At 49.6% G+C, this 26,049-nt stretch overlaps 12 protein-coding genes across 12 annotated transcripts; 4 read left to right on the forward strand and 8 right to left on the reverse strand.

Moving 5' to 3' along the window:
• Positions 1-906: 906 nt before the first annotated feature.
• UHO2_00823 (uncharacterized protein) lies at positions 907-1,194 on the reverse strand (the record flags this gene model as incomplete). The annotated part of the gene is made up of 1 exon (XM_041553291.1): positions 907-1,194. One exon carries the CDS (start codon positions 1,192-1,194, stop codon positions 907-909), a length of 288 nt encoding a protein of 95 aa, XP_041409225.1.
• A 2,385-nt stretch (positions 1,195-3,579) lies between these two features.
• On the forward strand, positions 3,580-4,188 carry UHO2_00824 (uncharacterized protein; the record flags this gene model as incomplete). The annotated part of the gene is made up of 2 exons (XM_041553292.1): positions 3,580-3,716; positions 3,912-4,188. 2 exons carry the CDS (start codon positions 3,580-3,582, stop codon positions 4,186-4,188), a joined length of 414 nt encoding a protein of 137 aa, XP_041409226.1.
• Positions 4,189-5,003: 815 nt separating this feature from the next.
• On the reverse strand, positions 5,004-5,552 carry UHO2_00825 (uncharacterized protein; the record flags this gene model as incomplete). Its single annotated transcript, XM_041553293.1, has 1 exon — positions 5,004-5,552. One exon carries the CDS (start codon positions 5,550-5,552, stop codon positions 5,004-5,006), a length of 549 nt encoding a protein of 182 aa, XP_041409227.1.
• A 1,977-nt stretch (positions 5,553-7,529) lies between these two features.
• UHO2_00826 (uncharacterized protein) lies at positions 7,530-8,396 on the forward strand (the record flags this gene model as incomplete). Its single annotated transcript, XM_041553294.1, has 1 exon — positions 7,530-8,396. One exon carries the CDS (start codon positions 7,530-7,532, stop codon positions 8,394-8,396), a length of 867 nt encoding a protein of 288 aa, XP_041409228.1.
• A 919-nt stretch (positions 8,397-9,315) lies between these two features.
• UHO2_00827 (uncharacterized protein) lies at positions 9,316-10,510 on the reverse strand (the record flags this gene model as incomplete). The annotated part of the gene is made up of 5 exons (XM_041553295.1): positions 9,316-9,401; positions 9,488-9,695; positions 9,816-9,872; positions 9,962-10,301; positions 10,389-10,510. The coding sequence occupies 5 exons, from the start codon at positions 10,508-10,510 to the stop codon at positions 9,316-9,318; spliced, it is 813 nt and encodes a 270-aa protein (XP_041409229.1).
• A 2,455-nt stretch (positions 10,511-12,965) lies between these two features.
• Positions 12,966-13,436, forward strand: UHO2_00828 (uncharacterized protein; the record flags this gene model as incomplete). Its single annotated transcript, XM_041553296.1, has 1 exon — positions 12,966-13,436. One exon carries the CDS (start codon positions 12,966-12,968, stop codon positions 13,434-13,436), a length of 471 nt encoding a protein of 156 aa, XP_041409230.1.
• An 875-nt stretch (positions 13,437-14,311) lies between these two features.
• Positions 14,312-14,761, reverse strand: UHO2_00829 (uncharacterized protein; the record flags this gene model as incomplete). Its single annotated transcript, XM_041553297.1, has 1 exon — positions 14,312-14,761. One exon carries the CDS (start codon positions 14,759-14,761, stop codon positions 14,312-14,314), a length of 450 nt encoding a protein of 149 aa, XP_041409231.1.
• A 2,380-nt stretch (positions 14,762-17,141) lies between these two features.
• On the reverse strand, positions 17,142-17,704 carry UHO2_00830 (uncharacterized protein; the record flags this gene model as incomplete). The annotated part of the gene is made up of 2 exons (XM_041553298.1): positions 17,142-17,395; positions 17,566-17,704. The coding sequence occupies 2 exons, from the start codon at positions 17,702-17,704 to the stop codon at positions 17,142-17,144; spliced, it is 393 nt and encodes a 130-aa protein (XP_041409232.1).
• Positions 17,705-18,453: 749 nt separating this feature from the next.
• On the reverse strand, positions 18,454-19,461 carry UHO2_00831 (uncharacterized protein; the record flags this gene model as incomplete). Its single annotated transcript, XM_041553299.1, has 1 exon — positions 18,454-19,461. The coding sequence occupies one exon, from the start codon at positions 19,459-19,461 to the stop codon at positions 18,454-18,456; it is 1,008 nt and encodes a 335-aa protein (XP_041409233.1).
• Positions 19,462-19,977: 516 nt separating this feature from the next.
• On the forward strand, positions 19,978-20,643 carry UHO2_00832 (uncharacterized protein; the record flags this gene model as incomplete). The annotated part of the gene is made up of 3 exons (XM_041553300.1): positions 19,978-20,113; positions 20,174-20,395; positions 20,480-20,643. The coding sequence occupies 3 exons, from the start codon at positions 19,978-19,980 to the stop codon at positions 20,641-20,643; spliced, it is 522 nt and encodes a 173-aa protein (XP_041409234.1).
• A 311-nt stretch (positions 20,644-20,954) lies between these two features.
• UHO2_00833 (uncharacterized protein) lies at positions 20,955-21,658 on the reverse strand (the record flags this gene model as incomplete). The annotated part of the gene is made up of 2 exons (XM_041553301.1): positions 20,955-21,300; positions 21,378-21,658. The coding sequence occupies 2 exons, from the start codon at positions 21,656-21,658 to the stop codon at positions 20,955-20,957; spliced, it is 627 nt and encodes a 208-aa protein (XP_041409235.1).
• Positions 21,659-22,961: 1,303 nt separating this feature from the next.
• Positions 22,962-23,684, reverse strand: UHO2_00834 (uncharacterized protein; the record flags this gene model as incomplete). The annotated part of the gene is made up of 3 exons (XM_041553302.1): positions 22,962-23,057; positions 23,292-23,298; positions 23,401-23,684. 3 exons carry the CDS (start codon positions 23,682-23,684, stop codon positions 22,962-22,964), a joined length of 387 nt encoding a protein of 128 aa, XP_041409236.1.
• Positions 23,685-26,049: the final 2,365 nt, after the last annotated feature.

Here is a 26,049-nt window from a genome sequence, read left to right on the forward strand (position 1 = left end):
TGCTCCTGCTCTCTCTCCAGAGAGTACCTTCTTCATCAAGTACTGCTCAGGGGCCTCTCCTGCTTGGCACCCCTGTGCCTCTTGAGTGGTGTCGACTCCTTTGACACTGCTCCTCCTCCTCATGACCTGGTGTCGACTCCTTCAACACTGCTCCTCTTCCTCAGGACCTGCCTGCTAGTTGTCATGGGCCTGGATGCTCAAGAAGCAGGAGGGTCACTGGTTCATATGGATGGAGCACAGGTATCGAAGACCTAGTCGATACCAGTAGAGAGCATGGTCGTAGTGCAGTCTCCATGGAGACCATGGACTCCTATGGATTCACATGCAAAGGAGCACTGAGCCCATATGCGAGGAGGACCAGGCACAGCCACGAGGAGGACCAAGCTCAAAGAGCAGGCGCAGCCATGAGGAGGACCAAGCTCAGATGGTTACCACTCAGGGGCTCGAGAGACAGGAAGTCGACACAGGTCATGAGGAGGAGGAGCAGTGTCGAAGGAGTCGACACAGGTCATGAGGAGGAGGAGCAGTGTCGAAGGAGTCGACACAGGTCATGAGGAGGAGGAGCAGTGTCGAAGGAGTCGACACAGGTCATGAGGAGGAGGAGCAGTGTCGAAGGAGTCGACACCACTCAAGAGGCACAGGGGTGCCAAGCAGGAGAGGCCCCTGAGCAGTACTCGATGAAGAAAGTACTCTCTGGAGAGAGAGCAGGAGCAGCATCGCTGGCGATGCTGTGAAGAGGTATATAACCATGCTTTCCCATCATCATAGGTCGAGTGGATCCTCATCCACTCTACTCACCATACAACTAGTCAATACTTTAGAAACATAAGTACTCATTAGTTACAGTCAGCATAGCAGCAATCTATCAAGGTTGCTCCTCATCGTAGTGTGTGTGTTGTATCACCACTACCTGACGTCCGAAGGCGCCCATAGCAGGTTAGCGGTCCGGATATAGATAGAACCGAAGGCAGTAGTCCACTGCGGTCCGGGGATCACTTCAAGCATCAAGTCAACACACTGGACACTCGTGTTGACGCCACCAACCTTATCACCAACACCATCAACCTCATTATCATCGACGCCACCAACCTTACCATCAACACCATCAACCTCATTATCATCGACATCACCAATCTCATCACCAACACCATCAACCTCATCATCATCAACACTCACACCAGACCTTGGTGTCATCATAACATTGATATTGATCGTGCCGAGCTACCCCTGAACGGAGTGTCCACAGAGGTCAGCCGAAACCTACGATAGTATATACAACGAACGCCACCTGCTGTCACTGCACAACTTGATAGTCACCGATACCGAGACAATAGCTGTCACACAGTTTAATAGTCACCGAGTATCTCGACAGACCGACCTGGGTTTCAGGCGCGAGACCCCTGACACTAGTGTCCTATACACTGCTCCTTCTCCTTTGACCAGTGACAGTTCCTTTGACTCTTGTCTCTTGAGCCCCTGAGTGGTAACCATTTGAGCTAGGTCCTCTTCGTGGCTGTGCCTGCTCCTTGAGCTTGGTCCTCCTCGTGGCTGTGCCTGGCCCTCCTCGCATGTGGCTCGTGTCCTCCTTTGCATGTGAGTCCATAGGAGTCCATGGTCTCCATGGAGACTGCACTACGACCATGCTCTCTACTGGTATTGACTAGATCTTCGATACCTGTGCTCCTTCCATATGAACCAGTGACCCTCCTGCTTCTTGAGCATCCAGGCCCATGACACTACCCTCCTGCTAGGGCAGTCTCTGGCCCAATGGCCGATACCCTTGCATACATGACAGGTGTTGGTACCTGATGGAGCAGGGCTTCCTTGCTTCGAGGTTTGGATGGGTTGATGAGGAAGGGGTCGATTAGTTGGTCAGTTTAGGTTTTGTGTAGTTGCTTGTGTAGTTGCTTGTGCTGGTGATCGAGCTGGATAAGGTTGAGTGGGTTGGCATATGGGGATTGAACTTTGAATTGGCCAAGACCCAGTTCTTAGTGGAGGTGACGAGGCATTTGGGAGTGAGTGTCTAGCTTAGGACTGCTGTAGTAGCATCCTCTGTCAATCAATCTCCTCAACCTCTCGGTACCACTCCCATCTCTTTCCAGGTGGGTTCCTCTCAAACTTCTCCTGTATGCTGCAAGTGAGACTACCTCTGAAGAGATCAATCACTAGCTTGTTGTCATCTAGGTTGACCTGTCCTTCCAAGTCTCTGAACCACTCTACATGACATGTGGTGGCACCAGGAGCATCACTTGTGAGTCTGAGAGCCAACAGCTTGTTGTATGCCTCCATCCTAGCATTGTGTGGGTTGAACTGCTCTGACAGTCGCTCTGTGAAGTAGTGCCAATCATTGAACAACCTTCCTTCTCTAGCTCTATCAATACAGAGCTTTGAGATCCACCACTCTTGTGCTGTCCCTTCCAGTTGAGCACCCATGTGATTGATCATCCTAGACTGCTCATACACCTGGTTGAACTTAAACCATGCTTTGGCTTCTAGAATGAAGATCTCCACATCTTGGGGATTGAACTTTGGGAATGGGGTGGCAATGGGCTTTGACTTCTCTGTCATGATGCTGGTGTCCTCCTCTTGGTCCAGGGGGTAAGGGTCCATCCTGGTCCTGCTGTAGGGGTCCACCTTAGTCTTGACATATCTTGGCCCAGTGGGTGAAGCATACTTCTCGTAGTTGACACCATCCTGCTCATCCAGGTTGATGAATGAGACTGATCATCTTGGTCATGGAGCTGGAGTAGGAGTATGTGGGTCTCCTATCATAGACTCATCTCCTCCTCCTGCTTGTTCCTCTGAGTGAGAGAGGTCAATCGTCTCCTCTCTGCTCAGATGAGCTCGTTGTAATCGTTCCTCTCATTGTCCCTGCCTGGTAAGCTCTAGCTGGGCTTCCAATAGAGTGAGTAGTCTATCGAGCTTATTGTTGAGGTCTGGGTCCATCATGGTGATCATGAGGAGCTGCTTGAACAATCCACTCTAATGTCAGGGGTCTCGTGCCTGAAACCCAGGTCAGTCTGTCGAGATACTTGGTGACTATCAAACTGTGCAACAGCTATTGTCTCGGTATCGGTCTCGAAGAGCTGGTTGCTCGGCGACTATCAAGTTGCGCAATGACAGCAGGTGGCATTCGTTGCATATACTGTTGTAGGTTTCGGCTGACCTCTGTGGACACTCCATTCAGGGGTAGCTCAGCACGATCAATATCACTGTGTAGGTTATGATGACACCAAGGTCTGGTATGGGTGTTGATGATGATGAGGTTGATGGTGTTGGTGATAAGGTTGGTGGCATCAACACGAGTGTCCAGTGTGTCAACTGATGCTTGAGGTGATCCCCAGACCACAGTGGACTACTGCCTTCGGTTCTATCTATATCCAGACTGCTGGTTTGCTATGAACTGCCTTCAGACGTCAGGTAGTGGTGATACAACACACACACTATGATGAGGAGCAACCTTGATAGATTGCTGCTATGCTGACTGGAACTAATATATACTTATGCTGAAGTGGTAACTAGTTATGATGGTTGTGTAGAGTGGATGAGGATCCACTCGACCTTGGATGACGAGAAAGCATGGTTATATACCTCTTCACAGCATTGCCAGCGATGCTGCTCCTGCTCTCTCTCCAGAGAGTACCTTCTTCATCGAGTACTGTTCAGGAGGCCTCTCCTGCTTGCTTGGTGTCAGGGGTCTCGCGCCTGAAACCCAGGTCGGTCTGTCGAGATACTCGGTGACTATTAAACTGTGTGACAGCTATTGTCTCGGTATCGGTGACTATCAAGTTGTGCAGTGACAGCAGGTGGCGTTCGTTGTATATACTATCGTAGGTTTCGGCTGACCTCTGTGGACACTCCGTTCAGGGGTAGCTCGGCACGATCAATATCAATGTTATGATGACACCAAGGTCTGGTGTGAGTGTTGATGATGATGAGGTTGATGGTGTTGGTGATGAGATTGGTGATGTCGATGATAATGAGGTTGATGGTGTTGATGGTAAGGTTGGTGGCGTCGATGATAATGAGGTTGATGGTGTTGGTGATAAGGTTGGTGGCGTCAACACGAGTGTCCAGTGTGTTGACTTGATGCTTGAAGTGATCCCCGGACCGCAGTGGACTACTGCCTTCGGTTCTATCTATATCCGGACCGCTAACCTGCTATGGGCGCCTTCGGACGTCAGGTAGTGGTGATACAACACACACACTACGATGAGGAGCAACCTTGATAGATTGCTGCTATGCTGACTGAAACTAATGTATACTTATGCTGAAGTGATAACTAGTTATGGTGAGTAGAGTGGATGGGGATCCACTCGACCTATGATGATGAGAAAGCATGGTTATATACCTCTTCACAGCATCGCCAGCGATGCTGCTCCTGCTCTCTCTCCAGAGAGTACTTTCTTCATCGAGTACTGCTCAGGGGCCTCTCCTGCTTGGCACCCCTGTGCCTCTTGAGTGGTGTCGACTCCTTCGACACTGCTCCTCCTCCTCATGACCTGTGTCGACTCCTTCGACACTGCTCCTCCTCCTCATGACCTGTGTCGACTCCTTCGACACTGCTCCTCCTCCTCATGACCTGTGTCGACTTCCTGTCTCTCGAGCCCCTGAGTGGTAACCATCTGAGCTTGGTCCTCCTCATGGCTGCGCCTGCTCTTTGAGCTTGGTCCTCCTCGTGGCTGTGCCTGGTCCTCCTCGCATATGGGCTCAGTGCTCCTTTGCATGTGAATCCATAGGAGTCCATGGTCTCCATGGAGACTGCACTACGACCATGCTCTCTACTGGTATTGACTAGGTCTTCGATACCTGTGCTCCGTCCATATGAACCAGTGACCCTCCTGCTTCTTGAGCATCCAGGCCCATGACACTTGGCACCCCTATGCCTCCTGAGTGGTGTCGACTCCTTCGACACTGCTCCTCCTCCTCAGGACCTGCTTGCCGGTTCCCTATACACTGCTCCTTCTCCTTTGACCAGTGATGGTTCCTTTGACTCTTGTCTCTCAAGCCCCTGAGTGGTAACTGTCTGCATGCTCCTTGAGCTTGGTCCTCTTCATGGCTGTGCCTGCTCCTTGAGCTTGGTCCTCCTCATGGCTGTGCCTCGCATATGGGCTCGGTCCTCCTTTGCATGTGAGTCTGTAGGAGTCCATGGTCTCCATGGAGACTGCACTACGACCATGCTCTCTACTGGTATCGACTAGATCTCCGATACCTGTGCTCCTTCCATATGAACCAGTGACCCTCCTGCTTCTTGAGCATTCAGGCCCATGACACCCACCAGCTGAAGGTTGAGCCACCTGCACAGCAGAGAGCAGTCTCAACAGGGATGGGGCCAACTGAGGAGGCTTAGGAAGAACCCATGCTGCACCATGAGGCAGTGGGGGGGATGAGTGGGCCATCTTGAAGATGGTAGAGAGCAGTGATGGAGAGGTCCTGATGGTTGGTGGCTGAGCAGTCAATGTAGCACTGGAAACAGTTGGAGTTCCACCAGCCAAGACATTGAATGGTAGCAGCATCAGCACCAAGGCTGGCAGCCCAGGTGGCAGCACCATGGTGGAAGGAGTGGCCAGCATAGGCCAAGGGGGAGAGGCCAGAAGCTGCAATCACCCATCAGAGCATCGAGATGAAGGCAGAGCAAGAGAGGGGTGCAGCTCTGGACAGACCAAGGCCAAAGAGGGGAGAGGAGGCCAGTCAGGAGAGCAAGGGTCAGAGGTGAGAGATGGGGCACTCGGGCCCACCCACAAGGGGGGTGACCACCTTGACACCAAGCCAGAAGGGGTCAGTCTTTGAGGCCAGGAGGGTGATGATGGCATGATCATCTGTGAGGGCCATGCTCACCACCTGGAGGATGACAGCAGGATCAGAGGAAAGTTCCCACACAACCTCACCAGAGCAGAGGAAGCAGGTGAAGGCAAGGGTAAAGGCAGCTTTGTAAACTTGTTGATCATACTGTGACAGGTCACCAAAAGTGTGGATGGTGAGGACAATGTGGCAGAGCAGTGGAAGGGTGATGGGCAGCTTGGTGCCAACACATCAGGCACTGAGGAGGCGCTTGTAGCCTTGTAAGGCTTGCTCAAGATGGCCACAGCTGAAGCCACCAAGGTTGAGGCTGAGGTCGACATGATGGGAGTAGAGATGGCCAAGGTCATGCTTGGCCAAGTGGTAGGATTGGTGCTCTGTTGACATGCTGCCAAGCCATTCAAGGAGCTGGAGGCTGGAGGCTGGAAGGCAGGGGGCATTGGGACTGAACCTGAGGGCACAGAAGGTGCAGAAGGTGGTGATGGAGCTGCCAGTGCAGTCGTGAGTGCTCACCACCAGGCCATGCCAGAGCAGGGAGGCCACTGCTGGTGAGAGGCCCAAGCTAGGGGCGAAGGAGGAAGGGGGGCTGGTGTCAGGGGTCTCGCGCCTGAAACCCAGGTCGGTCTGTCGAGATACTCGGTGACTATCAAACTGTGCGACAGCTATTGTCTCAGTATCAGTGACTATCAAGTTGTGCAGTGACAGCAGGTGGCATTCGTTGTATATACTATTGTAGGTTTCGGCTGACCTCTGTGGACACTCTGTTCAGGGGTAGCTCGGCATGATCAATATCAATGCTTCGGTTATGATGACACCAAGGTCTGGTGTGAGTATTGATGATGATGAGGTTGATGTCGTTGGTGATAAGGTTGGTGAGTGTTGATGATAAGGAGGTTGATGGTGTTGGTGATAAGGTTGGTGGCGTCAACACGAGTGTCCAGTGTGTTGACTTGATGCTTGAAGTGACCCCCAGACCGCAGTGGACTACTGCCTTTGGTTCTATCTATATCCGGACCGCTAACCTGCTATGGGCGCCTTCGGACATCAGGTAGTGGTGATACAACACACACACTACAATGAGGAGCAACCTTGATAGATTGCTGCTATGCTGACTGTAACTAATGAGTACTTATGTTTCTAAGTATTGACTAGTTGTATGGTGAGTAGAGTGGATGAGGATCCACTCAACCTATGATGATGAGAAAGCATGGTTATATACCTCTTCTCAGCATCACCAGCGATGCTGCTCCTGCTCTCTCTCCAGAGAGTACCTTTTTCATCGAGTACTGCTCAGGGGCCTCTCCTGCTTGGCACCCCTGTGCCTCTTGAGCTGTGTCGACTCCTTCGACACTGCTCCTCCTCCTCATGACCTGGTGTCAACTCCTTAGACACTGCTCCTCCTCCTCATGACCTGGTGTCGACTCCTTCGGCACTGCTCCTTCTCCTTTGATCAGTGACAGTTCCTTTGGCTCTTGTCTCTCGAGCCCCTGAGTGGTAACCATCTGCATGCTCCTTGAGCTTGGTCCTCTTCGTGGCTGTGCCTGCTCCTTGAGCTTGGTCCTCCTCGTGGCTGTGCTTGGCCCTCCTTTGCATGTGAGTCCATAGGAGTCCATGGTCTCCATGGAGACTGCACTACGACCATGCTCTCTACTGGTCTCGACTAGATCTTCGATACCTGTGCTCCTTCCATATGAACCTGTGACCCCCCTGCTTCTTGAGCATCCAGGCCCATGACAGCTGGTTGGTTGCCTGTTGTGTACCCACTGGGAGAACAACTGTCCATGAGCATGAGGAAACTGTGCCCAGAGGCGGGAGAACTGACATTGGGAGAGGAGGTTGGCAAGGGCATTGTCAGCAGAGGTTACACACACCAGATGCAAGGTGATGTCACATGTGAAACAGAACCCATAGATCTCACAAAGGAGGCATTGGGTGAGAGGGTCCCGAGAATGCCCAGAGCAAAGGCCATGCTCAACATTCTCATTGTCAACATGGACCACCACTGTCATTGGTTGGATCCAATGGTCCAAGAAACAGCAGAGAGCTTCAACAACTGCCAGAGCCTCCAGAAACTGTATGTTCTTGCCACAGTGGCGATGAGGCACATCACAAGAGAAGATGGCAGATGGTGCATTGGCCAGACCCAGGTGGGCACCATAGCCACAGGGGCATGCATCTGTCCAAATATGGGCAACAAGGAGGGGGGAAGGTGCCAAGATGGTGGTGCCAGACCAGGAGCAGAGGATGGCAGACCACCAGCTGAGCTCAGCGAGAGCAGGGCAGGGGATCCATCAGTGAGAGAGGAGCCAATGGGAGTGACAAGTGCAATCATAGAGGCGATGGAGAAAAGCCTGGCCACAAGGGAAAACCTGGGATACAAAGTGGAGAAGGCCAGAGATTCATTGCATGTCAAGGAGGTCAGCTGTGCCATGCTGGAGGAGCTGGTGGCATTGGGAGAGGAGGTGCTCCTGTCGGTCCTCAGTAATGCCAACAGTTTGAGCAACAGAGTCAACTTCAATACTGAGGATCTTGAGACAAGTGAGGCCTGCAAAAGTCTTCCAGGCAGACAAGTGGAGGCCCAGAGCAGTGGCTGCTAGGGCAAGGACATGGACAGGCAGGAAGGAGAGGTTGTGCACCTCCACCAGAACAGCTCCAAAAGTGTCATTGAGGTAATGGTTGAGGGGCCAGGCAGCCAGAAGACTTGATGCAATGACCCAGTGGAGGGCCTCTGCTACCAGGTTGAAAAGAAAAGGGGAGCTGCTGCCACCAAAGGTGAGAGCATTCTCACAGTACCAAACACCATCATAGTGGAACCCAAGGAGTGGAGCATCCACTTTGGAGGTGACCACATGTCAGAAAGCATCCTCCAGGTCACCTTTCCAGAGGAGACAGCCATGGTTGAGCTGAATGTAGTTGATGACTGACCAGGTGGACTCATACTGGATGGCAACAAAAGTGGGGTCTATGCCACTGTTGATCAAAGGCAGGGTGTTAGGGGCAGGATGGCAAGGGAAGGATAGGTGGTGGATTGTGTGGAGCTTGGAGGAACGAGGCTTGGGCACCACACCAATGGGGGATTCAGCCAAGGTGTGTTTGGGATGGACAACTGACAGGCAACCCTTGGCAAGTCTGGCAGCGAGCTCATGTTGGAGATGAGCATGGACAATGGCGTCGATGGGAAGGTTGGGTGTATGGCAGTTGCAGTTACAGAGGGGTCCATCATATCCAAGCAGGCACCCAAATTGGATCATGCCCAAGAGCTGGTGTGTATAGTAGGGGTTGGGATAGGCATGGAGCAAGCTCTGCCATGCATCCAGTTGAGCTTGCATGGACCCAAGATGAGTGGGGGAGGAGGTAGGGTCAAAGACATTGCGAGTGATGGAGGTGTTGGGCCGGCTTGGAGGTATGTGAAGACAGGAGTCCAGAAGAAGATCGAGGCAATGGTTGGGAGAGGGAACCTGTAGTGCTGCAGGGACCGAGGTGGGAGGCCCAGTCCCAGGCAGCCCGAGGAGATGATTAGAGTGTGAGGTTGGGGGCTGAGCCAGAGTCCGCTGCAGGGATGAGGAGAGGAGCTGAGCTGGAGTCTGCTGCAGAGACCTGGGCTGGGTTGGTGGTTGCCACGGCAATGATAAGGAGGTCTGTGAGTGGTGCCAAGCCTGAGTCCGCTGTGGAGACATGAGGAGCTCACTGCTGGAGCCGTGCCAAGCCTTAGTCTGCTGTGGAGACGTGATGGTCGGAGCCGGCGAAGAAAACTGGGTCTGCTTGAGGAGACGAAGGGGGCCTGCCGCAGGGGCAGCACCGAGCAGGAGGCTGCTGCCAAGACAGTCACGCTGCGCAAGACTGGAGCCGGCATCGGGGGGTGGTGCGGGTTGTGCTTCTAGGGGGAGGGCTTCCTGCTGACAGGGACCGTGCAGTCCTTAAAGGCATGGTCGCCCTTGCAGTGCAAGCACAGGTGGGCCGGGTACACTTGGTGTCTTGGCAGCTGGAGTTGTTGAACTGGAAGCACACCTGGATACCAGTGTCGGAGCAGGGTCCTTTGGGACCTGAGGACAACTGGGAGGGGGCAATTGGGGCTTTGGCATGGGGGGGGGGGGCTGGGGTGGATGGAGCGATGAGGGGCACCACCAAGTTCTTCTTGCCAAGCATCCAGGTCTTTCTTGACCCAGTCGCAAGTGTTGGCGAAACCAAAATGACAGTGACAAACAGCAAGGATGTACTCCGTGACACCAGGCCAGTGAAAGGTGATGTCGAGGTTGATGACATGCACAAGGAAAGCACCAAGGCTGGTGCTGAGGTGGGGGTTGTTGGTACAGGTGCAGCGCAGCAATGTGTACACCACCCAGGCTTGAGCAAAACTGCAGATGTCTGGAAGGAGGCAGAGGAAGACCTTGGAGGAAGAGGCGACAGCAACAGGCTCTGGTATGGTAACATGGACACCATTGACAAGCACACCCAGCTCTGCAGATTGGGAAGTGGGTGCATTTGCTGGGTTGCACAGCTTGCTGAGGTTGTGTGGGGGAGGTTGGTCATCATAGACAAGCTGGGCCACTTCCTTGGAGATCCACAGGAAAAGTCATCGGAGCTGCAACTCACCAGAGGGCTGGGTGGGTGCAAAGGGAGGCTGTGCTGCCAGTAGGGCCTGGTTGGTTGATGGCATGGGGGTTGGGGCCAGAGCCGAGGGAGAGATGGTGACCAGTGGGTGGTTGAACATGTTGAGGTCTTGGCACAGGGCCAGGACCAGGTGATGGAGCTCGGTGATGGACATAGCTAGGTTGGAAATGGTGTTGGCCTGCTTGTCCAGTCGAGTGTGAGTGGTGTTGGCATTAAGGGAGGGGTTGGCAACTGTGGCTGTGGTTGGTGGTGAGGGGCCGACAGGTCAGTTCCAAGGGTGTGGATGGGAAGGGGATGATGTGACGTCCGGATGGGCAGGGTCCCGGTTGTTGAGGTCCAAAGAAGGTCTGGTTCCAAAGCAGGGGCGGAGTCCAAGGCAGGTCCAGGAGCCGAGGTAGTGACCAGTTCTGAGGTGGGGGCAGGCGTGGCGATGGAGAGGAGTGGCGCTGGCTGGGAATGTCGGCAAGCAGCGCAGCGCATGCAAGGCCGGTTGTGCAGACTCACAAAATGGTTGTTCGGGTAGGACTGTCTGCAGGAAGAGCAGAGTTGAGTGGCCACCATGCCAGAAGGGAGGGGAAGAGTGCGTGCGAAAAGGGGGGCAGGGTGCAGTCAAAATGGTCTAGGAGATTTCCAGGGGTGGCAGGAAGGGGCAAGGAGAAAGGTATGGCCTGAGGAGAATGAAGGGTTCCTGGTGATGCAGTAGTCGGGACGGGTGTCTTGAAGTTGTAAGGATGTGGCGAGGTCGAGATGGTGTTGAAGTCGAGAGGGGATGGCTGGAAACAGGAGAGGTATGGTGGAGGACGATGGTGAGAGAACAGGGATAGGAGAGGGTCGAGGAGGAGAAGAGGAGGAGAGGAGGAGGAGAGGGGGAGAGGAGAGGAGGGGAGGAGTGGAGAAAAGTCGAATTGAAGGGGAGAGAGGTATGGCCCGAAGGGGGTCTAGGAGAGAGGGTGAGGAGGGAGGAGGAAAAGAAGGGTTTTAGCAAGGTCGGTGTTGCGCGACTCTTGCGAGAAGAGGAGATGGTGGTAGGAGAGAGAGAGCGAGGAGTGAAATGGAGCTTATATATACAAAATGAGTGGCTGAGTCAGTTTGCGACAGCGCGGAGCAAAACAAACATCTGACTGAGTAGGTTGTGACACGTGTGGCCTGTGCTCAGATGCGCACGCCAAGTCACGTGCAGCAGATGAGATCAGGACAAGTTCAAGACAAGATGAGTGTGAGAATCATAGTGGAGCTGCTGCCTTGAAATTTTGCAAATTCAGACTGCTATGCATGTCACTGACCTCACTTCCAATCCGAGACCTAGGTGAAATTGACATGTATGTGAACTACGTTATGCCTCAATACCCTCCATATGCTTGCTATGATGCAAAGCTGATGAGACCGCAACATGACTGAGAGACTATAGCAAAGGGAAAGATGCCAGCTATTGATTGACTGGTGTCCTGATGCTCGGCAGTTGGCCCAGGCAATGTGCCAAGCCCGAGTGAGCGAGGTTGGTGTTCAAATGTGGCTTGGCGTAGAGTTTGCATACTCTGATGGGTTGCATGCTCCTCGCCGAGAAGCCACATGCTTCAACTACAGTTGCATCCAAAATTGCCTGGCATCTAATTAATTTGATATGGTGTTCTCAGGTCCTTTTGATGATGATGACCAGTACTCTTTGTTATCTTTGACAACACCCACTTTGTGTGGTATGGTTGCAAAGCTTAGATAGCCTGCTATCAGAATATGAGAGAAAAAAAGGGTGGTCCCACCAAAGAATATGCTGGAATTCAGGTTGGCACTCTTTGAAGCCCCTCCTCCTCCTCCTCAATTAATTCTGTACCTTGTGTAACTTATTGCTTTGCACAGAATTGAGCTAATAGACCATGCTCGAAACTTCATATGTATGTAGTATGATATAAACAAAGATGTTTTGGGGTGTTTTGACAAGCTTAGGACATCATATGGCAATACTGCTGTCAACATGGCAAGGAGGGCAAAAAATCGATATGGGGAGGATGAAATACACCACCACTCACCTATTATGGGCCAAAGAGCTGCTCCAAGCAGGTTTCTCAACAAGGGAGATAGCAACTAAACTGTCTATCAACAAATCCAGCATTGCTGAACTGGCAAAATGAGTACAAGAGAGTGAATATGTGAAAAGGACCCCTGGGAGGCCCCTCCTCCTCTCCTTGCACCAACAGGCATTACTCACCAGAGGAATTAGCAAGAATTCTTATACTTTGGCTACTGAAGCTTCAGCCTACTGGCTATGACACTATCAACTTCGTTTGTCCAGACAAACCATTACATGCATGCTGAAGCAAGCTGGACTTAAGTTTAGGGCAAAAAGAAGAAAACCCTTGCTCACAGATAAACATAGGAAGGCAAGGAGGGTGTTTGCCAAGGAGTATAGACATTGGACTGTTGAACAATGGAAGAATGTCATCTGGAGTGATGAGTCCAAGGTTCAACACATTGGAAAGGGCTTGGAAAAGTGATACTGGTCCAGGGATGTCAACTATGATATATATATACCTACACTGTGGGGGGGTGGCCACAGCATCATGATTTGGGGGTGTATGACCTGGGCAGGCCTAGGTCTAATGGTCTATATAGATGACAAACTGAATTCAGAGCATTACATTGAGTTGCTGGAGGAAGTGGTGCCTGGTAGCATCTTTAAGTGGAAGAATATACAGAGATTTTCACCAAGGGATAAATTGATCTTTCAACAAGACAATACCTGCCCTCACACTGCCAAAGTCACCAAGGAGTACCTGGAGGAGGTCAAACTCAACATATTGCCCTGGCCTGCAATGTCTCCAGACCTGAATCCTATAGAACATGTGTGGCAGCAGCTGAAAAAGTGGCTATATCAGCAAAGATATACTATCAACAATAAAGCTCAACTCATTACAGCTATCAACAGGTTTTGGGCAACTTTTCCCAAGGAATCAGTCCAGGCACTCATAAAGTTGATGCCCAGGAGGTTACAGGCTGTAAGGGTTGCAAAAGGGGGTCATACAAAATACTAAAGTATAGTATATAGTAATTTAGGAGGAGCTTTACACTCAAAAAAAGTCATGGCACTTTCACTGTGCACAAATGTGGTCCAATCACAACAAAACTTATATGTACTTGTAGCTCTCAATCTCAGCTTTCCAACAATATGTCACAAGCTACACTTCATTGAGGATACCAGCTCTTGAGAAGCAAAGTTGATGTGTGGTGATGAGCATTTAATTATCCTAAAAAATGCCAGGCAATTTTGGATGCAACTGTATTTCTCTCTCTGGTGTCTGTGCCTTTGGAATTTCTTGTGTAAGCTTGTCCAATTTCCAACACTTTGCTCCACCACATGCCACCTGTTTCCCTCATTGAGACCTGAACGCTATCACCTCTTCATTCACAAGCGAAACTCTCCTTTGAAACCAACACATGGACGAGGAGAACAGCTCAGAATTGTCCAGGCACAAAAGTCACGCCAAACCAGGCCGGGAATGTAGGGAGACAAAAAGATACAGCTCGCATGTAAACTGTCCCACGATTTTAGATGTCACCACACATCACTCCAATGCTCAATAACCAATGTATCAAACCTATGCTTGACCTACACCATTGGAAAGTCCTGCTTCTTCTCTACAAGACTGTGTAATTGATATTGACATTGCATGAGAAAATTGTGCATCAAAAAGGAGTTGAGAAATTTTTTATTGTGGGACAGTATATGGAGCCCTCCTCTACAACACCTTAGGACTTTGTATTCCCTCCTTTTGCCTTCAGAACTGCCTCTATGTGGTGTGGCATACTCTCTATTAGGTTCCTACATGTCTCTGGAGTGATTGCTGCCCATTCAGCCTCACATCTCTTGAGCAGTTCATCCCTGAACTTTGCAATTGTACTATGAAAGTCACATTTTGAGATGCTGCCAGAGGTGTTCAATTGGGTTTAAGTCAGGCAACTGTGCTGGCCATTCCATAACCTTGATGTTATTGCTTGTCAACCACTTTGTAGTCTTCTTGGACATGTGTTTAGGGTCATTGTCTTGCTGAAAAATGATATCAGTATATCCATGCTGGAGGTGCAAATCCAAGATTGTTTTGACAAGCTTGTCATTCAGGTTCTTGATGTACTGGTCTGAATCCATTATACCCAGCACCAAGTGCATACCTCCCACCCCTTCCCACATCATACAGCCCCAGATAATGATGGAGCTGCTGCCAAACTTGGCTGTAGGCCTGACAAGCTTACTGTTGAAGTCAGTGTTCTTAACCCAACAGAACTGCTTACCATCTGGTCCAAAAAAGTTGATCTTTGTCTTGTCCAACCATACAACCTTTTTCCAATCCTCAACAGTCATATTCTTGTGCTCATTGGCAAATTTACAATGGGCTATGTGTCAGAGGTCTCGCACCTGAAACCTGATATCTGTAATAGAAACATGTCTATTACAGATCCTGTTGAGATATGTGGTAGCATGCTGTGTATTATTATTCTTGTCAAGTTATGTTGTAGAAAGGCCTCTATGACTTTCCTCACCTGAATATGTGATAGATTGATTGATATTGCAGGTTTTGACTGACCACTGTGGACACTCCATCCAGAGGTAGCTTGGCATGATCAAGAACTTTAGGAACTATTGGATGACACCAAGGTCTGGTGTGAGTATGCTTGTTGGCATCAGCACAAGTGTCCAGTGTGTTGACTGAGTGCTTGAAGTGATCCCTGGACCACAGTGGACAACTGCCTATGGTTCTATGATCACGAGCCAGACTGCTGGTTGCTATGAACTGCCTTTGGTGTCAATTGTTATCCAGACCACAGGTTGTTATGAACTGCCTTTGGATGTCAGGGAGTGGTGATACCACACATGTGCTACAATGGAAGCAATCTATTGTGATTGCAACTTGCTGACAGAATACTAAGTATACTTGTGTGAAGTTATAGCTAGTAATAAATGGTGTAGAGTGGATGGGGATCCACTTGACCACTTATGACAAGAAGGCATGGTTTATGTACATCTTTGCAGTGTTGCTTGTGACTCTGCTCCAGCTCTCTCTCCAGAGAGTACCCTCTTTGTCGAGCACTGTGGTAGAGGTCTCTACCAAGGCATCTCCTCCTTGCCAAGCCCTGCTTCTCCTGCTCCTGGGTCAAGGAGAGCCAGTGCCATCTCATCATTGATAGGGGTTACCCCACTTCATCCTAATGACAGTGCACACCCCCCTCTTTCATCTACCTCCTGACTCTGGCACCCATCCTCCTATGCCAATTTCATCATCATGTAGGGCCCCTACCTCATCCAGTGGCAACCTTGAATGTCCTTGCCACTAATCTCCACTGGATCTGTTATACAATCATCCTTGCCACTAATCTCCATGGGATATATCATACAATCCTGTTTACTACAGACCCTGGCAGGATTTGTGATACCATCATTGCTTGTGCCAATCTAGGTGAGATCTGCCATAGAGCTGTTTCTTCTACAGATCTTGGTGAACTCTACTGCAAATCCCACAATCTGCCCAATTCCTCAATGCCTGTGCTCCCTTCATATGACTTGACAGGTCTTCCTGCTTCCTGTGCATCCAGACCCATGACACTATGTAGTGTCTCTTGAGTAGCTTGGGTTTTTTCACCAACCTCTGTGCTTTGTAGCAACAATATTGAAGTGCTTTTCTTACTGTGGTTGGGCAAGCTTTGACTTGGAATGTCTCCTGCAGTGCTTGACATGCTTTCCTGACAGTGGAGGTTGTCATGGGCCTGGATGTGCAGAAAGCAGGAAGACCCATCAAGTCATATGAAGGGAGCACAGGAATCAAGGGATCAGGCCAATCATGGGAGCTGCAGTAGAGGTCACTGAGATCTGTAAAAGAGAAGGCTCTATGACAGATCTGACCTAGATTGGCATGAGCAATAATGGTACCATGGGCCTTGCTGGGATCTGTGGTAAACAAAGAAGTATTACATATTCTGTGGAGATTAAGGTTATGGAGGATTGTATGGCAGATCCCTTGGAGATGAGTGGCAAGGACCCCCTGATGCCACCCTGATGAAACAGGGGGCTGACTCCACAATGAACTCAGAGTAGGAGGATGGGTGAGATGAAAGGTGGGGCAGGTCACCACTCAGATGAGGTGGGAAAGGCCCCTATCTGGTAGCGAAGCAGTGCAAGGACTCTCCATCTGCAAGGGGTGAGAGAAGCAGTGCTAGGAAGCAGTATGGTATGACTGGCAGGACAAGGGAGGAGGAACAGTGTCAGAGGAGGACATTCAGAGCAGGAGCAAGTGTCATGGGCAGCACTTGGCAAACAGGTATATAGCCATGCTCCCCAGCATAGCAGCCAAGTGGATCTCCATCCACTCTACACCATACATAACTAGTTATCACTTCAACATAAGTATATATTAGTTTCAGTCAGCATAGTCACAATCAAGTAGATTGCTTCCATTGTAGTGCATGTGTTGCATCACCACTCACTGATGTCTGAAGGCAGTTCATAGCAGACCAGCAGTCTGGATAATGATAGAACCGAAGGCAGTCATCCACTGCAGTCCAGGGATCACCTCAAGCACTCAGTCAACACACTGGACACTCATGTTGATGACATCAACTATCTCAATCACACCAGACCTCTGGTGTCTTGCAATACATTCAAGTTATTGATTGTGCCAAGCTACCTCAGGACAGAGTGTCCACAGCAGTTAGTCGAAACCTGCAATAGCAAAACCATTACTGTATTTTCAAGTGAGAAAGGTAATAGAGACATCTCTACTACATATCTCAGCAAGAATCATAATACCACAAGCATTGTTGCATATCTCGACAGGATTCATAATAGACATGGTTCTATTACAGATATCAGGTTTTGGGCATGCGACCTCTGACAGAGGTGGAATTGAGCTCAAAATAGTGGTCCAGGAAGCGAACATGACAGGGCTGGAGTTTTTTTGGGCAGCCCCCCTTTGACTTTGGTACATCAGTTGAGGCACTTTTGCTGATGTGATTCACAGTAGACTTGCTCAAACCAAGTTACTCAGCAACTGAACAGATAGATTCCCCATTGTGGAGGTGAAAGAGTGCAGATCTGCACTTCTCTGGGGTGGTTTTAGGCATGATAGTATAGATGTGATGGTGTCATACTGGAAGTGCCACTGGATCACTCACAGTCATCTGATTGAGCTGAAAATTTCCACATCACTACTTTTGATGTATATGAAGGAGCCCACCAAGTTTCATTGCAAGTTTCAGTGTAATCAAAAGCCCACAAGGTCAGGAATGGAGTGGTGTTGCTATTTGGTGACATGCTCCATTTACTGTCCCAGAAGGGGAAAAAAATCACACCCCTTTTATTTTCACTGTCCCAGAAGGGGAAAAAATTCACACACCTTTTATTTTCCTTGACTGCACTTTTTGATACATCAAGCTGGTATGGTTGGATAGGTATTCTTAAGGGCTTTCAGATGATATAAAACAGTGTGGCAATAAGACATATGGCTATTGAGCATTGAAGTGATGTGTGGTGACATCTAAAATTGTGGGACAGTTTACGCGCGAGCTGTAATTTACGTTGGGCTACAACTGAATGTACAAGCATCCCACCACCACGTAAGATGGAAGGCTACTGCTGAGTGTATCAAACAGATGGAGAAAGAAGAAAGCAAAAAGTACCGTTCCGAGAGAATAGGTTGTTACAAAAGAATGTGTGTGTATTGTTGTTGTTATTGTGGTGGTGGTGGTGTGCGCCTGCACGTGTGGTGGCTCTCGCATATGCTGCGTTGAGCCAGGGGGGGGGACTGGGGGATGGAGTGGAGAGGGACAAAATGTATAGGGAAGCAGGGGGGAAGGGATCCTTGAAATAAGAGAGTGTGAATAGGAGTGTGAATAGACAGAGGCGTTGGAGACGCATATCAAGTTGGAAAGTCAAGGTGATTTGGGAAGGTGGGGAAGGTCAAGCTCTATGGTGTGTGAGAGCATGAGAAGTGTTGCATTTTGCGCTAACTAACAAGGTGTTACGAGATCAATGTTATGATTCCTTTGCTCGATGATGAAGCCTTAGTAGGCACCGCGTTCGCTATAACGACGCGATCTACCACCACGGTAGGGAGCCCCGACAGCAGGAGGTGCCAGTGACACTCTACTACCGTACGCATCCCCACCGTAACTCCTCCTCGAAGGTCTTTCGTAATCGTAGCTCCTGCGGTTGTCGTGTCGATCATAGTCATCCGCATACGCTCCCTTACTAGTACGCCTCGAATCTCGACGTCCGACATTACCGTAAACACGAGCATCGTCAGGCTCGTAGTAGTCGTCGTAACGCGACCTACGGCTAGCACGGCTGATAGGACGTTGCTGCTGGTAGTAGGAGCCCTTTTCTGGGTAGTCGTTGGGTGCGTAAACGGGATGAGCGGGTTCGTAGTCATCGTAGTAGTTGTCGTTATCGCGAGATCGCTTCAAGTACCAGCCCAGGGCGAGCATCATGAACCCAAAGAAGACGGGTGGGAGCGAGGCGACCTGCATCCAGATAGCGGGGCCGAGTTCACTTCCAGTAGGAGTGAGTGCACCGGTGCTTTGGAAGTTCCTAGCTTTGTTGCGTGCAAGGATGAAGAGGACAAGCTCGATAACGAGAGCGGCCATGGTGAGGAAGGAAGCCCAAAGAGACGCAAGGGGCCAGAGGAAAGTGTTGGTGCAAAGGTGCAAGAAAGCGGCACCAGCAGCAAGACCGGTGAAGCCTGCCGAGATGGGCTGGAGGACAAGGGCGTACGGAAGCTTGTTGATGAAGAAGAGGCTGATGGCGTTGTCGACGCCGTTGAACGACTGCTGGTAGCCAAGCCCGGTGGGCGAGCACTGGGTAGCAACTCCTTGCCTAAAGCATTGCGACCAGACGCCGAATGTGACACGAAGGACGTCGGTGGTGGATTGCTGGTTGTCGGCGAATCGAATGTAGAGAAAGTAGATTCCTTTGATGTATGGTAAGCCCAATGCAACGAGCAACTGCAAGATGAACGAGGCACCAATTGCCAGGAAGCCGACAAAAATGAAGAGGACAGGAGGGATCCTCATCGTTGCTGGTTAAGCGCGAAGCTTATGTGTGCGTGAAGAAGAAGATGAGGTTGGATGTGTAAGAGCGTGAGGTCGCGATCTCTGTGTCGATGGGATTTAGTGAGAGGTGACGATGAGAATGGTGAATGAAGCCCAATGTGCGAAAATGAGCACGGAGAGCTGATGTATGAGAATCACGTAGCCCAAGAAGGCCGCGTAGATTAGGATGAGGTTCCGACCAGAAAGGCGGATGGGTATGCAATGATGATGATGATCGTGGTCGTGGTCGTAGTCGTAGTCGCAGTCGTGGTATACTGAAACGAGAAGGTGCAGAAATCGATGATTGGCAATGGAGGGATAGCGCAGGACAGTCACTTGTGACAGACCGCAAAGGAGGGAGAAGTTCAAACAGGAAGAAGAGGGCCGGAGGATGGGGAGAAATAAAGTGAGATGGATGGATGGATGGAAGGGCGGCAGAGGGAACAGAGAGGGTAAGAGTGGATTGAGAGAGGGAGAAGGAAGATGTCTGAGAGTGATATGACGAGTGAAACACCCCCTCTCTCTCTCTCTCTCTCTCTCTCTCTCTCTCTCTCTCTCTCTCTCTCTCTCTCTCTCTCGTCTATATGCGAGTGCCTTGATTTTGAAGCTCCGCTATGGACGAGGCATTCCAGTGGTAGAGCAGTGTGGCTCGTCTGATGCTACGGTAGTCCTGTCAGCTGCTGTCAACACACAGAGACACACAAGTTGCTACTGATCAGCGTTGTCACCGCACTACGGCTAGGCAGTGCCGAGTTTGTCGCTCTACGCCCACCCTGCTGTGTTGTCGATCCTGCAATTTTCGAGTTCAAATCGAAGAGACTGAACGCAAGGGCGTCGTGGGGAAAAGGCAGCTGCATTCACATTGTCCAAGCGCAACAGCACACCACACAGCAAAGCAAAGCACAGGATCAGGGCAGTAAGCAGAGCAGAAAAAGAGAGAGTAGAGAGTAGAGAGTCAAGAGCGGGACAATAGAATGCAACAACAACAACAACTCTGCAGGACACCCGCATAGGCGAGCTTTGTCTCGGTTAGAGAAAGAAGAGCTTTCAGACACGGGAGCAAATCGATCAATCGACACAAACCCTCGTACAAACGTAGTCTCTTCCCCTTTCTCACCTGAATTCAAGCACGAACAAAGAGGCTACCTTCGCTTTTCCCCTTGAGCTTTCAGCCGCTCCAGCTCATAACTCATCCCTGTTTCCATAAATCCACAAGACCGTTCTGTGTCCCTTGATTCGCTGTCGAAGGACGAAGCCGGCCAAGGAAGAGGCTCAACCAAGCTGGCTCTTGCTACGGGGGTCACATCACATGTAGAGCTCAGGACTAGTACTTGTAACGCCGTTGATTACGCCTAGTAGTGAGCTATGTCGGCATCTCATCAGCTGTCTTAGCTGCTCCTGGGTGGGCAACAGAACCCGACAACTTTGACAGCAAATGAAGCCGCAGCAGGCTAGAACCTGGGACGCTTCTCTCTCTACAAAGCCTCCCTTTCCATTTCAAATAGCGTTGTAGGAGTATAGCTACCATCCGACAAAGAGTGATGGGGGTTGATACAAACGCAAAGGATCCAATACAAAAACATCGATCGACCACAAGAAAAACAAGTGTGCTCGGAATAATCTTTACAGAAAACCACAAGGTAGCCGGAGCTCGAAATCTGCATATCCTCCCTTTTCCCTCTCCCCTTTCTCAAACTTCCAACAACATCCCCCCCTTTCTGTTCAGCCCCAGAGGGCTTTGACTTCTCGCAGCTGCCCACTAGTTGCAGTAGCTGGAGATTTGGGATGAACAAATTCTTGGCGTGCTGCCATGTGTGCCCGCTGCGGTCCGTGAGGTTAGGGGTACGGTAAAAGCATGGCTGCCCGACGGTGCAAACTCTTTTCGCCGCAGGCATGACTTCTCGTTCTTTGCGAACCATTCGGGGCCGGATTGCTTGGGTCCGTAGAGCGCCTTCTTGAGATGACAGGCTGATCGCGGTGACTGTCTGTATCGATCCTCGAAACCCGGCAGCAGTGCCATGTATATATCGACATCCGTGAGTTCACCATTGAGGTATGCCACAACAAAGTCGATTTTCCGGATGCGGAAGTTGAACTTCAGGCCGTAACAAATGATGAGTTGAAGACAAGTCATACTCACTACTGACGAGTATGTATCATGGTAGTCAATACCCTGCATCTGCGTGCTGAAGAACACATTCCAGTAGGGGGTTTCAATAATTTTTTTGCCCTCGAAGACTAGAGTATTCCAATACTCAAAAAAGCTCAGGAAATTGATGCCCCCAAATGTAAGCTGTGTTTTTAGAGGGTTAATTTGCAAAGCCAACCAAGAGTTAGGGTAGTGTCAGCTGGAACATGAAGTGTTGGCCAGAAAATGAAGCAGTTCCAGAATCCAAACCACCTTGTAGCTCCACCATCTTTGAAACTCTTGTTGCACAATCAAAGTAGATACAGTCATTTTTGACACTGTGGGTTCATGCAAAACAAGCTGTGCAGAAAAGTGGAGGCATTTGCACAAGCAGATCACATGCAACATCACATGCAACATTACATGAGTGAAAACTCAGGTCCAATTCTGCAAACACTGCCACATGAGTATTGCTGAAGCAGTGTTTTCAAAAACTAGAGTATTTGTCAAAATGGCAGAGCTTACGTAAGTAATAAATATTCAATGCAATTTAAAACTCAAAAAAAAACTTGAGTTTTCGAAAATAAATAAATAAAAATTGAAACCCCCTAGTGAGATACTGACAGGGATATGAGCCGATATGGAAGAGATCGGGCAGAGCCGATACAGTAAGAGAGTAAGTACCGCTTGGTCCTGCTCGTTGTCGCACTTCATCATTGAGAGGGATACTCCTGTCAGAGGTCGCATGCCCGAAACCTGATATCTGTAGTAGAAAGACAACTACTACTGATCCTATCAAGATCTGTGGTAAAAGGCCTTTATTATTATTCTTGCTGAAATCTGTCATAGAAGCCTTCTATGACTTTTCTCACTCAAATATGTGATAGCATGAAAGTTATTGCAGGTTTCAACTAATCACTGTGGACACTCCATCCAGAGGTAGCTCAGCACAATCAATAACTATAGGTATGTTGCAATGACACCAAGGTCTGGTGCTGATGATATTGCTGGCACCGACACAAGTTTCCAGTGTGCTGACTGATTGACTGAGTGATCCCTGGACCACAGTGGACAACTGCCTTTGATTCTAATGATTGAGAGAGCCAGACCACAGTGTCATGGGCCTGGATGCTCAAGAAGCAGGAGGGTCATGGGTTCATATGGAAGGAGCACAGGTATCAAAGATCTAGTCGAGATCAGTAGAGAGCATGGTTGTAGTGCAGTCTCCATGGAGACCATGGACTCCTATGGACTCACATGCAAAGGAGAACCGAGCCACATGCGAGGAGGACCAGGCACAGCCACAAGGAGGACCAAGCTCAAGGAGCAGGCACAGCCACGAGGAGGACCAAGCTCAAGGAGCAGGCACAGCCACAAAGAGGACCAAGCTCAGATGGTTACCACTCAGGGGCTCGAGAGACAAGAGTCCTAGGACACTGGCAAGCAGGTCCTGAGGAAGAGGAGCAGTGTCGAGGGAGTTGACACCAGGTCATGAGGAGGAGGAGCTGTGTCGACCAAGAGGCACAGGGGTGCCAAGCAGGAGAGGCCCCTGAGCAGTACTCGATGAAGAAGGTACTCTCTGGAGAGAGAGCAGGAGCAGCATCGCTGGCGATGCTGTGAAGAGGTATATAACCATGCTTTCTCATCATCATAGGTCGAGTGGATCCTCATCCACTCTACTCACCATATAACTAGTTATCACTTCAGCATAAGTATACATTAGTTTCAGTCAGCATAGCAGCAATCTATCAAGGTTGCTCCTCATCGTAGTGTGTGTGTTGTATCACCACTACCTGACGTCCGAAGGCGCCCATAGCAGGTTAGTGGTCCGGATCAAGATAGAACCGAAGGCAGTAGTCCACTGCGGTCCAGGGATCACTTCAAGCATCAAGTCAACACACTGGACACTCGTGTTGACGCCACCAACCTTATCACCAACACCATCAACCTCATTATCATCGACATCACCAACCTTATCACCAACACCATCAACCTCATTAACATCGACATCACCAATCTCATCACCCACACCATCAACCTCATCATCATCAACACTCACACCAGACCTTGGTGTCATCATAACATTGATATTGATCGTGCCGAGCTACCCCTGAATGGAGTGTCCACAGAGGTCAGCCGAAACCTATGATAGTATATACAACGAACGCCACCTGCTGTCACTGCACAACTTGATAGTCACCGATACCGAGACAATAGCTGTCGCACAGTTTGATAGTCACCGAGTATCTCGACAGACCAACCTGGGTTTCAGGCGCGAGACCCCTGACACACAGTATGAACCACCTTTGGTGTTGATCAATATCTGGACCACAGTTAATACTGCCTTCGGATGATGTCAATGAGCAGTGATACAACACATGTGCTACAATAGAAGCAAGGATATGTGATTGCAACTTGTTGACAGAATACTAAGTATACTTATTCTAAAGTGATAGCTAGTAATGTATGGTGTAGAGTGGATGGGGATCCACTCAACTACTATGATGAGGAGCAAGGATGTGTTATATAGATGTCCTTGCCATATTGCCAGCAACACCACTCATACCCTATGTGTTCTTCTCCTACACTGCTCCTCCTCCTCTTGACATTCCCTCCTAGCAGTCCTGCCTGCCTTTTTGCTTGTTGGCACTGCTTCTCTCGCTTCTTGCCAATGGAGAGTCCTCATGCTGCTTCATTACTTGATAGGGGCCTTTCCCACTTCATCTGGGTGGCAACTCACACCCCCTTTTCATCTCGTCTAACCTCCTGCTCTGCTTTCATCATCAAGTTGGGCCCCTGCTTCATCAGGGTGGTGAACCCAATGCCTTTGACATCTGTCTTGTTGCGAGATCTGTGAAATTGGTGTTCCCCTTAAGATCTGTCATACAATCATGATACCACAGATTCCAGTGGGTTTTGCTGTAAGGTCCTGCTCTTACTGATTTGGATGAAATCTGTCACAGAGTGCTTCTACTACAGATCTTGATGAACTCTGCCATAAACCATTGCTTTGCCTGATCCTGCAATTCCTGTGCTCCTCTTCATATGGCTGCTGTTCTTCCTGCTTCCTGCGCATCCGGTCCCATGACATCTCCCACCTTTGGGTATGTGTCATTACTGTATATATATAGAGAGCGGAGAGTGTCACAGGGTCTGCGCAGAAGACCCTAGACAAACATTGGGTGTGTTGTGTGCACAAAATGTGAAAACAGTCAAGTTGCAGGTTTCTGATCAATTTCAGTGAAACCAATCAGAACGAGCCCATATGGTAGATTTCAACAAACAAACTGCAAGAAGACCCATTGATGCATAGTGGGTCAAATGATCACATGGGAGTGATCAGACAGCTGGAGGAGGATGTTGCCATCATTGGTGGCAAAGGAGGCATACCAGAGGTGATCACATGCAAGGAAGGGGACCAAGCCCAGGAGCATGTGTGGGGTTACCACACGGGGAAATGGTCTCACACATGTCGAAGAGACGTGTCACAGGACCAGATGCACAGAAGAACTGGACCCGCATGAGAAGTGTTGCGTGTAAGCAGTCACATGCCTGAAACCTGAAAATTGCTATAGAAATCTAGTATGGCAGATTTCTGTGAGAAATGCAATAATATTCCCTTATGTTGAATCTGCTATAGAAGTCTGATACAACAGATTTCAATGAAAAGTGCAGGAACAGTTCTTTACATTATATCTCCACAAAGTATGTTGTAAAGATGAATAAGAGTAGGTTTTGACTAACTGCCTTGAACACTCTGTCCAGAGGCTATGTGGCACATCAATGTTGAGTATGAACTTGTTATATTATGATAGGAGTGTGATGTCAACAACAGCAGAAACACAAGCATTTGTAGTGCTTGTCAATCACTTGACAATGCAATGATGTCCAGACTGCAATAAGGTATTGCCTACAGATGGATTTCAAGCCAGACTGTGGTGGAGAACACTGCCTTTGGAGGATGACTGGACCTTGGTGGAAACACTGCCTTCAGACAATGTCCCAAGGGTGATACATCACATGTGCTTGAGATATCCTGCAATGCTCTGCAATTGCAAGGGTACAGAAACAAAGTAAAGAGTGCAATAAGTAGTAGATAGAGTGGATGAGGATCCACTCATATGTGTCAGCAGTTGCGTGCCTGGAACCCGAAATCTGTGGTAAAAGGCAACTACGACTAATCTCGGCGAGATCTAGTGTAAAAGCCTCCTAATATTGTTCCTGCTCAAATCTGTTGTAGAAGCCTTCTATGACTGTTCTTGCTCAGATATGTTGTAACTTCAAAAAGTATTGCAGGTGTCATGGGCCTGGATGCTCAAGAAGCAGGAGGGTCATGGGTTCATATGGAAGGAGCACAGGTATCGAAGACCTAGTCGACACCAGTAGAGAGCATGGTCGTAGTGCAGTCTCCATGGAGACCATGGACTCCTATGGACTCACAT

Source organism: Ustilago hordei, assembly GCF_900519145.1.
Source record: "Ustilago hordei strain Uho2 genome assembly, contig: UHO2_contig_02, whole genome shotgun sequence".
Classification (NCBI taxonomy): Eukaryota; Fungi; Basidiomycota; class Ustilaginomycetes; order Ustilaginales; family Ustilaginaceae; genus Ustilago; species Ustilago hordei.